Raw genomic sequence first — 13,650 nt, forward strand, 5'->3', positions numbered from 1 at the left:
CGCTCGCTGTGGAGCGGCACCGCCTCCGCCCGCTTGTTTTCTTAATCTCAGGGCGCCGTGCGGGGGAAAAGAGCCGCTTCCGGTCACCGGTTCCTGTCGGAGGGGTTAGAAAACGGACACTTCCGGTGCCCTTTCTCCCTCCTCCTCCTCCTCCTGCAGCGGCGGCAACGTGCGGGCAGGTGAGGGCTGGTTCGGGGCCGCGGGCTGAGCTCAGCTCCCGGCTCGGGGGGGGGCGCGGGGGCGGGGGCCGGGCGGGGCGGGGCGGTTGGGGGACGGGACGGGACTGTCTGTCTGTCTGTCTGTCTGACGCGGCTGCCCGCCCGCCCGCCGGCCTGTCTGTCTGTCCCGCAGCGCCCGACCGAGCTCCCCATGGCCCAGAACCTGAAGGACTTGGCGGGGCGCCTCCCCGCCGGGCCGCGCGGGATGGGCACCGCCCTCAAGCTGCTGCTGGGAGCCGGCGCCGTCGCCTACGGGGTCCGCGAGTCGGTCTTCACCGGTGAGTGCGCCTGGGCCCGCGCCCCCCCCCGCTCCCTCCCCCCGCGGCCTGGGCCCCCGCTCCCTCCCTCCCCCTCCCCCCCCGGCCTGACTGCTGCCCGCTCCCTCCCCCCCCCCCGCCCGGCCTGACTGCTGCCCGCTCCCTCCCCCCCCCCCGCCCGGCCTGACTGCTGCCCGCTCCCCCCCCCCCCCCCGCCCGGCCTGACTGCTGCCCGCTCCCGCCCCCTCCCCCTCCCCCCCCCGCCTGACTGCTGCCCGCTCTCCCCACAGTGGAAGGAGGCCAGAGGGCGATATTCTTCAACCGCATCGGTGGGATCCAGCCAGACACGATCCTGGCCGAGGGGCTGCACTTCAGGTAAGGGGCAGAGGTGGGAGGGGGCTCCTGGGGTTTCATCCACCTCCCTAGATTCCTTTTGAGCCAACTTGCTCTTGATTGTGAGCACCCGCAGGTAAAAGATCTTTTTCCTTGTTCAAACCAAGACTTTCAGTGCTACCCCCACTAAATTCCTTCTTGGAAAAGCAGCTTTAATCCCAGGAGCAGAGACATTCTTGTCGTTACTAAATCTTACTTTAAAACAATCTTCTAACTATTCTAAAGATCCAGCTGTAATGCTGGAAGGGCCTGTGCTGCTGACAGAGCTTTGCAGGGTACCATCTTCAGCCACACGGCAGCTGCAAAGTTGGGAACTCGTAGCAATGAGGTGACAATGTCCTAGCTAAATTGAGATTGTCAAAATAACTGTTGCACGTGTGACACACCCACTTTCTGGATTTAAAAAATAGGGAGAGAATACAAAAAATCCACTTGCTGTAATGGCATCATCAAAACAGGAAAAAGTTAAAGTTTTTAGCAGAAAATATCTGATGTAACAGCTTAGCCGCCCCAGTAGTACTGATTTACCTATGGTACTTCTGGGGGTTTAGCCCCCATTGCTGTAGAACTTAAGATCCTCATATCACAATCTTTGATGTATTTATCCTCACTATGCCCCTGCCATGCTGTTATCCCTGTTTTACAGTCTAGGAGCTGAGGCACAGAGAGACTGACTTGCCCACGGTCATGCAGGAAGGCTGTAGTAGAGAAGGGGTTTGTAGTCTTCCAGGTCCTAAGCTAGTGCCCTAAACATGGTTTCATTCTTCTCCAATATTATTCAGTCCTTGGATTTGCTGTTCCCCCTTTCTCCTGTTGCACACACGTACACGTACACTCTCCATCCCAATCTCTTTTTCCTCCTTCATGATCCCCCTGTTGGTTGTATAACATGTGACTTCTTCCTTGGCTTTTCAGAATCCCCTGGATTCAGTATCCAATAATTTATGATATCCGAGCTCGACCCCGAAAAATCTCCTCCCCAACGGGCTCCAAAGGTGAGACCATCTACTTGACCAGGTCAGGGAAAGGGGCACAGCCCTTTGCCCATTGTTTCTGTATTAGCCCAGTGCTAGAATACTAGGGTGTTTGTGGAGCCTAAGCAGAGGATTGGAATAGTGGAGGTGGAGCTGCAAGCCAGGAATAAGACTTTAGCAGAAAGAAGGGATTGGAGTAGTGGTCTGGGGTCTGCAGATTTATGGGTATTGGCAGAGCTGGTGGGAGCCAGGCTGGGCTTTGGGGATGTAGTCAATCTGATTCTCTGTCTCTTAGATCTGCAGATGGTGAACATCTCTCTGCGTGTCCTTTCACGCCCCAATGCCACAGAGCTGCCCCAAATGTACCAGCGCCTGGGTCTGGACTATGAGGAGCGGGTCCTTCCTTCCATCGTCAATGAGGTGCTCAAAAGTGTTGTGGCCAAGTTCAATGCTTCACAGCTCATCACTCAACGAGCTCAGGTCTGTTCATTATCCCATAGTGGGGGATCTGAGGTGCTAGAACCTGCCTCTAGCTTACTTCCCCATCCCCCATGTCGTGTCTCTTCTCCTTTTCCCCGCACACACACACACACACTCCCACCCCGATGCACCGGATGGACAAGGGACAGAGGCTAGTTTGGAAGGATTAGCCCTTTGGCACCAGGGTCAGGGTCACTTTCCTGCCAGGTTCAATGATGGCAGATACTATGAAATCTGCCATCATTGACACCTCAACTGGTGAGTGAGGAGGAGCCCGTGGTCTGTCCTGGTACATGTTGGGACCAGAAACACGGGGGAATGTAGGAAAGAGATCCTGGAGGCCAAATGTAAACGCCTCAGGAAGGAGACCTAAAGTCAGTCTATACAAGTCAGTCAGACTAGACTGAAGCGATGGCAGAGCACTGCTGTATCTACAAGATTCTATAGAATCCAGCGAGATAAAAATTCTCATTGGCCAGGACCACACCATTGAATCTCCAGGGATACAGATCCCAAGATGTAAGAATATATTACTGGCCTCCAGATCAAAAAGAGGAAATTGAGTGCACAATGTGGAGAAACATCAGAGGCAGGAAAACTTAATGAAGATAATGGGGGATTTTAACTGCCCACACACAGCCTGGTCTAATAGCACAACAGGACCAAATTTAGAGAAGCAATTGATCGACATTTTAAGAGAGAGCTGTTCCAAGAAGTAAGTTCTAGCTAGCACAAGAGAAGAAAGAATACTTCCATTTTAGTTTTAAGAAGCTGATAGTGACTCAGATACTGTCACTTCTAGACTTAACTAAGTAATAGTGACCACCGTATAATAAGGCTCAACATCCTAGGGGCTGTTAGGGTACCAAAAAGTTACACTAAACTTTAGAAAGCAAGATTTCAATAAAATTAGTAGGTTAGTCAAAAGGCCCTTTTAGAAGTTAATTGATAAAAGGAACAGAGGTAAAATCCCAAGAGGTAGAATTGATGCTGCTTATAAAAACAATAATTGAGAAGACATGGGCACTGTTGAACTGAAAGGGATCCAGAAAGGCAAGGAGTGAACCAATATAACCGAATAAGATTCAAGATGCTATTCAAGCCAAACAGAAATCTTTCAAAAGTTGGGCCTAATGAAGCCAATAAACAGGAGCATAAATTATAGCAGATAATGTGTAGGAGAGAAATTAGAAGGGCCAAAATGGAGTTTGAAGAGCAAATAGCGAAAGACAAAAAACAAATGAGATTCTTTCAACATATCAGAACCAGGAAGCCTGAGAGAATTAGTGAGTCCCCTGGATTATCAGAGGTTAAAGGTACAATTAAGGAAGATAAGGATTTGTTTGAGAAGTTGCATGTTTTCTTTGCATCAGTCTTCAGCACTAAGAATGTTGGAGGGATTCATACTATGATCTGTTCTTTCCTGGTAGTGAAGATGAGGTCTGTTCCAAATTGATAATTTAAAAGGCAAAAAATCACCAGGCACAGCTGGTTACAGAAGGAATTTCAGGATGAAGTGGCGGAGTTGCTAACAAAATATTCACACTCTCATGAACAGCCTCTGCTCCAGAAAATTGGAGGATAGAAAATGGTGTACTTATATTTAAAAAAGACCCTAAGGGTGATCTGGGGAATTACTATGCAGTGAGCCATATTTCTGTGCCTGGCACACAGATTGAAATGATTATAAACCACAAAACACCTAAGATTTCATGATCTGATAGTGTCTAACCTGCGCAGATCCTGCAAAGGAAAATCATGTCTCATACATCTCAGAATTACTTGCACATGTAAGAGAAATAGTGGATAAAGGAGAAAGGGTTGACATTTATTTAGACTTCCAAAAAGCCTTTGACTAGGTCCTACACAAGAGCCTACTGAAGAAGCTCAGTCATTGTGGGGGTGAGAGACGATATATAGCTATAGATCAAAAATTGGCTACAAGATGGAAAGTAAAGAGTAGGAATAAATGGTTAGTTGGCATCTGATTAGAGGTTAACAGCTGGGTATTGAAGGGACTGTACTAGGCCCCATGCTGTTTAATACGTGTATTCATGATTTGTAAAGGACCTGGGTGAGCAGTGAGGAAACAAAATCTGCAGATAAGTTATTTGGGTTAGTCTGGACCAGAGGCGACTGGCAGGAACTTCAGAGAGACCCAAACATGCTAGGGGAATGGGCCACATGATGGCAAATGAAATCCAGTGTCAGTGAATGCCAAGTAATGCATGGTGGAGGGAAAAAGCTGAACCTCTGCACCCTATAGGATTCAAAATTAACTGTATCAGCTCAGGAGAGAGACCTGGGCAACACAGACAGCTCAGTGACAGCCTCTGTGGTCAAAAAAGAGAGAAAATATTAGGAGGCATATGGAATGGGATTGTGAATAATACAGGCACTATAATGCCTTTATATAAATCACTGGTGCAGCCTTCTCGGGATACTGTGTGCAGTATTGGTCACTCCATCTCCAGTGGATATTGCGGGACTCGAGTGGGTTCAGAGACGAGTGATGAGAATGATCAAGGGCCTGGAAAAACGAAGAGTCCAAAAAGATTGGGATTGTTTCCTTAGAAAGGGGACATAAGTCTATACAATAATGACCCCCTGTAGAGAAGAGATCAGGAACTTCTCTTCTCCCTGTCTCAGAACACAAGAACAAGAGGACTCTCCATGACATTGAAACTGAGGAAATCATTGCCACAGAATGTCACTGAGGCCAAGAATTTAGCAGATTGAAAGAGAGTGGATATTCATATAGGTATCGGGACTATCCAGAGTTAGTTAATGGCAACACACATTTTGAAAGGGATGTTAAGTCATGCTTCAGAGTTTAAGCCGATCTCTGACTATTAGAGACCAGGCTGAAACCTAACATGGTCACAGTTTTCCACATCTGCTGGCTGCAGGGTTTCTTATACTTTTCGTTGAAGCAGCTGGCCCTGGCCACTGTCAGAGACAGGGTACTGAACTAGATGGACCGTGGGTCTTGGTCTGGCAATTCTTAGGTTCCTATGCAAGGGGCCTGTGCTGCCCAAGAATCCTCTCCTTATCGCTCAGCATACTGGGAACTAGGGTCCCTAGGAAGTGGATTGAAGGGAAGGGAGGCAATGATGCTCTGGAGGGAATGGTAACTGGGAAGAGATCTGTGGGTTAAAGTCCTGCCCCTCCTACCCGCTCTTTCATTTCAGGTCTCTCTGCTAATCCGACGGGAACTGACAGAGCGAGCCAAGGATTTCAGCCTCATCTTGGATGATGTGGCCATCACAGAGCTAAGTTTCAGCCGCGAGTACACAGCGGCTGTTGAGGCTAAGCAAGTGGGTGAGTTGGTACTGCCCTCAAGCCTCAGCACGGTCTTAGAGGATGAGTGTTGCAGGAGCGGCCCTTCTGTTTTGGAATCCTCAGCCCATCTGCCTCTGTGACAGGTGAACTCTGGAATCCTACTGGGACCCTTAGCCACAGGCAGTTCCATTCCTTTCCTTTTCGTATAAGGAAATTCAGTGCTGAAAGTTTTATCTAAAATAGCACTAATATCACATGGATATAATCACAGGCAGGTCTTGCCCAAGTCTGGCTCCTTTGGCCAGCATCCAGAACCTGTGTATTTGACGGGCAGCATTTGAAAGTGCTTGGTCATGGAAGATGGACTAGAACAGGGGTCGGCAACCGGTGGCTTGCGGCTCGCCAGGGTAAGCACCCTGGCGGGCCGGCCCGGTTTGTTTATCTGCCGCGTCGGCAAGTTCGGCCGATCGCGGCTCCCACTGGCCGCGGTTCGCGGTCCCAGGCCAATGCGGGAGGCAAGAAGCGGCGCGAGCCGAGGGATGTTCTGGCCGCGGCTTCCTGCCTCCCGCATTGGCCTGGGACCATGAACCGCGGCCAGTGGGAGCCGCGATCGGCCGAACTTGCCGACGCAGCAGATAAACTAACCGGGCCGGCCCGCCAGGGTGCTTACCCTGGCGAGCCGCGAGCCACCGGTTGCCGACCCCTGGACTAGAAGATTCTCCATTCCTGCAGCAGGCCTGAGTTCCTATTGCTTCAGGGAGCTACGCTCAGTTCCCAACTATTAGTGTGTGTAGCTGTGTTGTGGCTGTGCCTAGGGGCCCTGGCGTCTCTGTGCTAGGTACTGCCACAGGGTGGTCCCTGTGTCAAAAAATGGACAATCTAAGTAAATGACCAGCTGGGCAAGGGCCCAGGATACCATAACTTCAGGTCCTGAGAAGTACGAGCCCCAGGGAACAGACTGTAGGAAGGATCCTGCCATGGGATTTGGAAGGATGAAACCTGGTTCTAGTGTCTCTGGTTTTGACCTTTTCCCTCCCTAGCCCAGCAAGAGGCCCAGCGAGCCCAGTTCCTGGTGGAAAAGGCCAAGCAGGAACAGAGGCAGAAGATTGTCCAGGCAGAGGGGGAAGCCACGGCTGCCAAGATGATATCCTTTCCATGCCCTGTGGGTGTGGTCGGGGAGGTGTGCTGGACACAGGGAGTCTGTCTCAGCCCACGATACACACACTGGAAGCCCATGTGATGGATGGAAGGCAGATGTGACTTGCCTTCTTCTATCATTTGCTGCCCTTCCCTGGGCAGAGCATGGGGGCTGTCTGCATTGGCCTGTGATCTTGGTGATAGGCTGGAGCCTCCATTCCCAACTGACACCTACTTGATCTACATCAACTTTCCAGCTACGGCCACTCCGTCCCATTGCTTGACCTCATGGGACAGCACAAAGGTCAAGCTGATTCAATGAGCCCTGGTTCAGAGAGGATCTGGTGACCCTGAGTTAGGAGGGGGAAGCTGGGTGAGGGTCTGTTAGCAGATTTCCCCCTTAACTTACTGTTGTCCTCACATTGGTGATGCCTTGAGCAAGAACCCAGGCTACATCAAGCTGCGCAAGATCCGAGCTGCCCAGAACATCTCCAAGACAGTGAGTTAGGGGGTAGGGTTGTCTCCTTCCCCTTCACTACCTTGTTTGCACTCCCCACACCCATCCCAGAGGCCATGTGATGAGTCTAAGGCGAATGTGACCTGCTTCCTCCTGACCTTACCCCTTTGCACCCCCACCCTTCTGGTCAGGGTGGGGGTTGTCTGTACTGATCTGTGATCTTGGTAGGGGGGAGGGAGCTCCCCCCCCCACCGTAAAGACAGATCTATATCAAACTTCAGCCCCCCCATACCCAGCCACAGCGTCCAGAGGCCCCAGTACCCTGCGGTCTGGGAAAGTGGGCACATGCCTGCTTGGGGGTCAAAGGTCAGGGTGACGGGAAGTTGAAATGAGCACTAGTTCTCGAAATCTGATGGCACTGGATGTGGGACGTGGCCTTGTCCTTATTCAAACTTGTACTACTTGAACTAAGATGTGCTAGTATACCAATACAGAACTCCATGTAGACACTCCTGATCTGGTGGTAAGCCTGGCTTATATTGGTTCACTGAAGCCAGTTCTATATTGATTTATGGTAAATCAACATAAGCCAGGTTTAAATTAGACTAAGAATGTCCACACGTGATTTTGCACCAGCTTAACTAAATCTGTGTTTAAACTGAATTTAAAATTTAACTGGTGCAGCCTCAAATATCAAGGCCTCAGTTAGCAGGTGTCATAGAATGTAGGGCTGGAAGGGACCTCGAGAGGTCATCTAGTCCAGTCCCTGTACTCAGGCAGGGCCAAGCAAACCTAGAGCATCCCTCACAGAAGTTTGCTAACCTGATGAGGCTTCCCCAGCCTCTCTTGGAAGCCCCTTAACACACCATCCCCTCCCGAGGACTCCAGCTACACTCAACAGCCCAGAGTCTGTCCCACTCAAAAATATGTGAGCAAGGTGGCAGCTGTGTGGAGGGGTCTCGTTCACTCCATCCCTTTGTGAACTCGCTCCCACTCCAGCCACCCTGCCCTCACTTGGTCTCTCTTCCAGATTGCGGCGTCGCAGAACCGCGTGTATCTCACAGCTGACAACTTGCAGTTGAACCTACAGGATGAGGGCTTCACCAGGTGAGGGGGACAGTGGGGTCATAGAGGCTCCAAATAGCTCCACAAGATGGATTCCTCCTTTTTCCCCAAACTCACTCCCTCTCAATGTGAATGTTAAAGGTGTTCTGAGCCCAGAGATACCCCTCTGGAGCTTTGTCCCTCTGAATCACATTTCTCTTGAATGGGGTGAGTCCATGGATAGCACGGGAGGGCCTTGCTTCTATTTCTAAAGCTCAGGACTCAAATCCAGTTAAATCTAATTGTTTTCTCTCTTCTCTTTTTGGCTGCCTCTCCTGACATGCAGAGGAAGGTAAGGCACAGATCACTTTGTGTGAGCCCTTTTCCATCACATGGGAGGCAGGGCTGCAGGGTATCCCCGAGTTTCAGGCAGCAAGGGAGATGTGCCATTTGGAAGAGGACGGTCCAGTGATTTGAGCACTAGCCTGAGACTTGGGTTCAATTCCCTGCCCTTTCCCAGATTACCTGTGTGCCCTGGGCAAGTCAATGGGAGTTTGGTGCATAAAGACCTATGAGGATGTAGGCCAGCTGTCAAATGGGGCTAATAGCACTGCCGGAGCTCTCAGGCGTGTGGTGATGACAAATACATCACACTGTGAGGTGCTCCAGTACTGGGGTGATGGGAGTGAGATAATACCATGGGTGGATGAGCGAGGGTTGGAGGCCAGATGGGTGGTGAATCAGTGCTTTTAGCAGCATGGTCCGTGCAGGCCAAGATGAGATCAGGGTGGGTTCCTGAAAGTGGAGGAGACAAGCAAGTGGCATGGAGAGCCCAGACTGAGGAGGGGTGGGATCATGGAAGCGGGCAGTTGGCATGGGAATTGCATGCTGTGGGTGTGTTTGGCTGCTGCAAGGTGTGGGGGGAGGGTATTTCTCTATACAGGATCACTTTCTCCATAGGCTTTCTCCAAGCAGGCTGAAACTTCCTCCATGCCCTCAAAGACTTGGTGTTTATGGTGATCTCCTGGGCCCAGAGTCTATCCCCCTGCTGAATCCCACGTGTGACACAGGAGAAGGCCAGCCAGTCTTCAGTGGCCTAGTTAATTGCTTAAAGCAGGGGGCCTGGTAGTCAGGACTCCAGGGTTCTGTTTCAGCTGTGGCCTTGTCTAGCTGTTTGATCTTGAGTCATTTCCTCCCTCTGCCTTTATTTCTGCCACTGCAAAATGGGTTGAATTTTTACTTCTCCCAGGGGGCTCATGGAGCTTTGAGAGACATGCTAGTGAAGCCAGGGCTGGAGGCCAACTTTTTTTCCAAAGGTCAGGCTGGATCATCTGTTACACATGCAGGGGGTAGAGTTTGCCTTCCAGACTGACTCATTCCTCTCTCCTCACAGTGACAGCCTCCTGACCAAACCGGGGAAGAAATGAAACTGCTAGAACCATTCACACCAACTGGCAGAGCAAGATGGGTGAGGGAAGATCGCCAAAGTCATTCACCCAAGATTCCCCCTCTGCTGGTGCCTGTTAGTTTTCACTGATTGTTCTCTCTCACTTACTTTGAAATTCCCAATGCAATGGCCAACCTGGTACCCAATACCCAGTGTTGGGAGCCATCTCTGCCATTGGGCGTCACCAGTTGGCTAGTTTAAAACCACCAAAGGGGATTTAAACTCGGGCAGGGGTGGGCAGTGTGAGCCCTTGGGGACCTGTTATTCACACCCAGCCTCTGCTAGGGCTTGGATTTTTATAGGACTAGAATTGTAACTGCTGTGTCTGCCAAGCCTGTGAGGCCTTTGTTTTGGTACCAGCACCTAGCTTTCAGTTCAATGAATCTCTTGTTAATTTTTCTTCCAGCCCTCCCTTCCCCATGGGAAAACTCTTGAACAAAGGTTTCATGGGGCTCCTGCCATTTTTGGGCTCTCAGATCACATAATTTTATCTGCTCAGTGATTCTTTCAAAAGTTTGTAAAAGAGGGGAAAAAAATAAAAACCAAAAAACAAAACTTGTCCCAGTAGTGGAAAATGAGTTCTGTGTTTCTTTTGGTTAAGAAGAGGGGCTTGGGGGTGGCAGTGACCAGGACCAAGATCGTAGAGGGACAGTGTGTGAAACCCTCATTGTGTTGGGAGTGATGGACGGAGCTAAACACACTTGGGCAGGGTCACTCTTGTATCCCAGCCTGATACACTCTGGAGTTGAGCTCATAGCAAGACCTACATGATTAGAAGCTGCTTCATTATCTCCTTTCCTAAGCACCCTCTTATCTCAATTTTACACCTGCTTCATCTATACATATGTTCTCCATTACTTGACGTGCACGGAGCTGGTTCCGCTGCCTTTTCAGCTGCATGAGTCAAGAGGATGAAAAAAGCCCCACATGAGCAAGACTGCTGCTGTGAGCACTTCCTGCAGAGCATACTGCTTGGGAGGCTGGATAAACAGCTGTATTTAATACAGCCCTCTCCCTGCCTTTCTTGCTCAGCACAAACTGGATTTAGGAGGGCGAGCCCCCTTGTTCCCTCTGCTCCTCTCAAACCTGGATTAAATGGTCTTTTATTATGTTTCCTATAGGAGGCCTACACACGATCTCCCATCCCATCTCCTGCTGCAGGGGAATAGGGTGGACATTTGCTGGACACTCTGCATAGTGCCAATATTTAAGCTGCTTCCTTCCTAAGTGGATTTTTGCACTGTTCTGGGCCATGTTTAGCTTTCCCTCGGGGGGAGGAGGGGGTTGGTGGAAATTAACCATGTGGATGCAGCAGAGTTTTATGGACTTAAACTCACTTTCCTGCCTCTGCACCTTGTGCATGCTGGGAGTATTATCCCCATTTCACAGAACAGGCAACTCATCAGCCTCAGGCAGTAGAGCTGGACTTAGAAAACAGCCCCTTGTTCTTGCTATTTCTGGACTTTGTTTATTTGGCTGGTATTTGACCTCTGCTTCTGGCATTTACAAGTGACCTGCTTGTGCCTAAATGTGAGCTCTACAGGGGAGCTGTCTGAGCTGCAGGCAGCCAGCTGGGCTGGAGCTTGGTTTAGCCATGGGGCCTTCAGGTGCAGCAGAAGTGGCTCGGCCTTGCCACAGCACAAGGGCCAAAAAGCTGTGGCCAGATTTGGGTGGCTGTTAGGGTAAAGTATGATGAGCCTAGGCTTTTAAAAGGGTTTTTGGGGCAGGGAGGGGTGTGTGTCAGTCCTGATGAGTTCAGTGTCTGGATCTTCACATGGAGATGGACTAAACTTTGATGGGTAGGTCCCCCAACTCAAGGGCAGCTGCAAAGGGAAATGCCATAAATATTACTGGGGATGGTGAGCAGCTCAACTGTAGGAGCCCACTGCTTGACAGGAAAGTGGGGCTCTGTTAAGGATCTCTCCCCCCCACCCTTAGTTTTCCATACAGTGATGAAAATACCAAGGGCAGTCAAAACTGCCTGCTCCAGACTGAACTGCAGCAGCTCCCCCCCAGCTCTCTTGCATCTGTCTTCATAGACTGGCCACTCTTGAGGGGGAGGAGCTGCCCTGCAGCTGTGCAGTGCTGTGCATTGCAGCTCTAGTGAGAGCGGCACTAGCAGGCAGAGATCCAGATGGTTCCCAAAGAATTGTCATTGCTGCACAGATGGCAATTGATGGGTGAAAGGTATCGGTGAGGATCAGAGTAGAGTGCTACTGCAGAGTCTCGGTCTCCACATCCCACCTTAGTGAGATGTGGCAAAGCAATGCCAGAGCTGCTGTTCAGGGGATGTTGTGATGGCCAAAAGTATAACGGGTCAAAAAAGAACTATATAAGTTCATGGAGGATAGGTCCATTAATGGCTATTAGCCAATGTGGTCAGGGATGCAGCACCATCCTCTGGGTATCCCAGAGCCTCTGATCACTGGAATCTGGGCCTGGACTGGATGTCGGGGGCTGGATCACTCAACAATTGCCTTGTTCTGTTCAGGCCCTCCGACGTATCTGGCACTGGCCACTGTTGGAAGACCAGCTACTGCTCTAGACAGCTCATTGGTCTGACCCAGTGTGGTGATTAGTGGCGCTATCTCCTTTTGTCATTCCCCAGCCTGGAGTTTTGCCCTGGCACCAGGACCATTAATTTACTGGACAGACACTTAGCTTTGGGTTAAAGAAATGGGGACACCTACCTAGCCCAGGCTTGGGGCTCTGGCTGGGGCCTGGACTGGCGTGCACATGGAGCTGGAGAGGGACAGTATAGCTCCTCTCGGGGGTCAGGAATGCGACTGCCACTTTACACTGCCTTGCTCTGCAGCTGCCTCCTCCCTGCTGGTTTCTGTTCCACAGTGCTGGTTATTCAACAGCCTGGGGAGCCTCAGAGCTGTTGTCTCAGCTCCCCTCCCCTAGCTCAGGGCTTCCCTCCCTGCCCCATAGTGGTGGTGGGGCCATCAGTGTTACAGTCACTTCAGTCAGCGCTGCCCTGTCCCCCTCACTACTTCCATTCCTGGCTTTCGCCAGAGCCCCCAGCCGACCTTTGCTGCACCCTGCCTCTCCTGGGCAGAAGCAGCCCTTTGGTTCAGCCTCGTTCCCCTGCACCTCCATGGATCAGCAAAGCACCCATCAGTGTGGAAAGTGACAGTCCCTCCCCCTAACACGTCACCCTGATTAACCCCTTCCTGGCAATGCTGCTTCCACTGACATCACCACATGAGGCATAGTATATGTCAATGTAGTTATAGCTACACAGATGTTGTATTACTTACATCAGCTGTCAGCCCCAGCTGGGCTCAGGCTCTCCTCCACCTCACACCCCCACCAATCCCTCACTGGGAAGCAGCAGCAGGGCTCACAGCTGGAGCTCTCCCCACCCCATCCCAGGGATGACAGGCAGAGTTGTGAGCCCTGTGCAGGGCTCAGTTTTACTGCAGGGAGCCTACCAGTGGTGAAATTGACATTCTTGTCAGTTGCACAGCTGCTATTATTTCACATTGCCTCTCGGGCTCCTGGCTGTCAGTTGTGGGGGGGCTCCAGTTGTGATTCCCCACATGGGGCTCAAAGCGTGGGCTATCAGCCCCAGGCCAGGGGGAAGAGGGCTCCAGCTGTGACACCAGCCCCGGCAGACAGCCAGAGCTGGAGCTGAAATGTGAAATAATAGCAGCTGCGAAACAACAGTATCGATTTTAGATTCCCTACTGTGAAACTGAGCGCTGCAGGGGGACCCAGCTGACAGCTCAGGCGGTTGGGGGTGAGGGGGGCAGCTGTGACACCTTCCTAACAGCTGGGTGGGAGGCAGATATGCCTACAGAGGCTTTCAGTCCCAGGGCTGCCAGGCTCTAACTGTCTGTGTCCCACGAGACCCCACTTCAGTTGGTGGAAGTGCTCCTGGTGAGGACATGCACAGCCACGAGAAGGTGCACGTATGGGCATGGAGCATCACTTTATTTACGGCAACTTAGTGACT

The 13,650-nt window shown here is 51.2% G+C and overlaps 1 protein-coding gene and 1 non-coding gene across 2 annotated transcripts; both read left to right on the forward strand.

Annotated features, from left to right (window-relative positions):
• Positions 1 to 42: 42 nt before the first annotated feature.
• PHB2 (prohibitin 2) lies at positions 43 to 10,217 on the forward strand. The gene is made up of 11 exons (XM_045000417.1): positions 43 to 179; positions 352 to 496; positions 766 to 850; positions 1,784 to 1,863; positions 2,138 to 2,322; positions 5,514 to 5,643; positions 6,645 to 6,748; positions 7,163 to 7,240; positions 8,229 to 8,305; positions 8,589 to 8,594; positions 9,636 to 10,217. Exons 2-11 carry the CDS (start codon positions 370 to 372, stop codon positions 9,667 to 9,669), a joined length of 906 nt encoding a protein of 301 aa, XP_044856352.1. The 5' UTR covers positions 43 to 179; positions 352 to 369; the 3' UTR covers positions 9,670 to 10,217.
• LOC123362303 lies at positions 7,313 to 7,613 on the forward strand. Its single transcript, XR_006576411.1, has one exon. It is a non-coding gene; the product is annotated as a small nucleolar RNA U89 (small nucleolar RNA).
• Positions 10,218 to 13,650: the final 3,433 nt, after the last annotated feature.

The sequence above is a fragment of the Mauremys mutica genome, chromosome 1 (assembly GCF_020497125.1).
Source record: "Mauremys mutica isolate MM-2020 ecotype Southern chromosome 1, ASM2049712v1, whole genome shotgun sequence".
In the NCBI taxonomy this organism is placed as follows: Eukaryota; Metazoa; Chordata; order Testudines; family Geoemydidae; genus Mauremys; species Mauremys mutica.

Excerpts from the sequence above, each read along its gene's own strand:
- PHB2 (XM_045000417.1), top strand. The coding sequence starts at position 370 with ATGGCCCAGAACCTGAAGGACTTGGCGGGGCGCCTCCCCGCCGGGCCG. Across the intron at positions 2,323-5,513 it reads TCATCACTCAACGAGCTCAG|GTCTCTCTGCTAATCCGACG; the intron begins GTCTGTTCATTA and ends CTTTCATTTCAG. Across the intron at positions 6,749-7,162 it reads AAGCCACGGCTGCCAAGATG|ATTGGTGATGCCTTGAGCAA; the intron begins ATATCCTTTCCA and ends TGTTGTCCTCAC.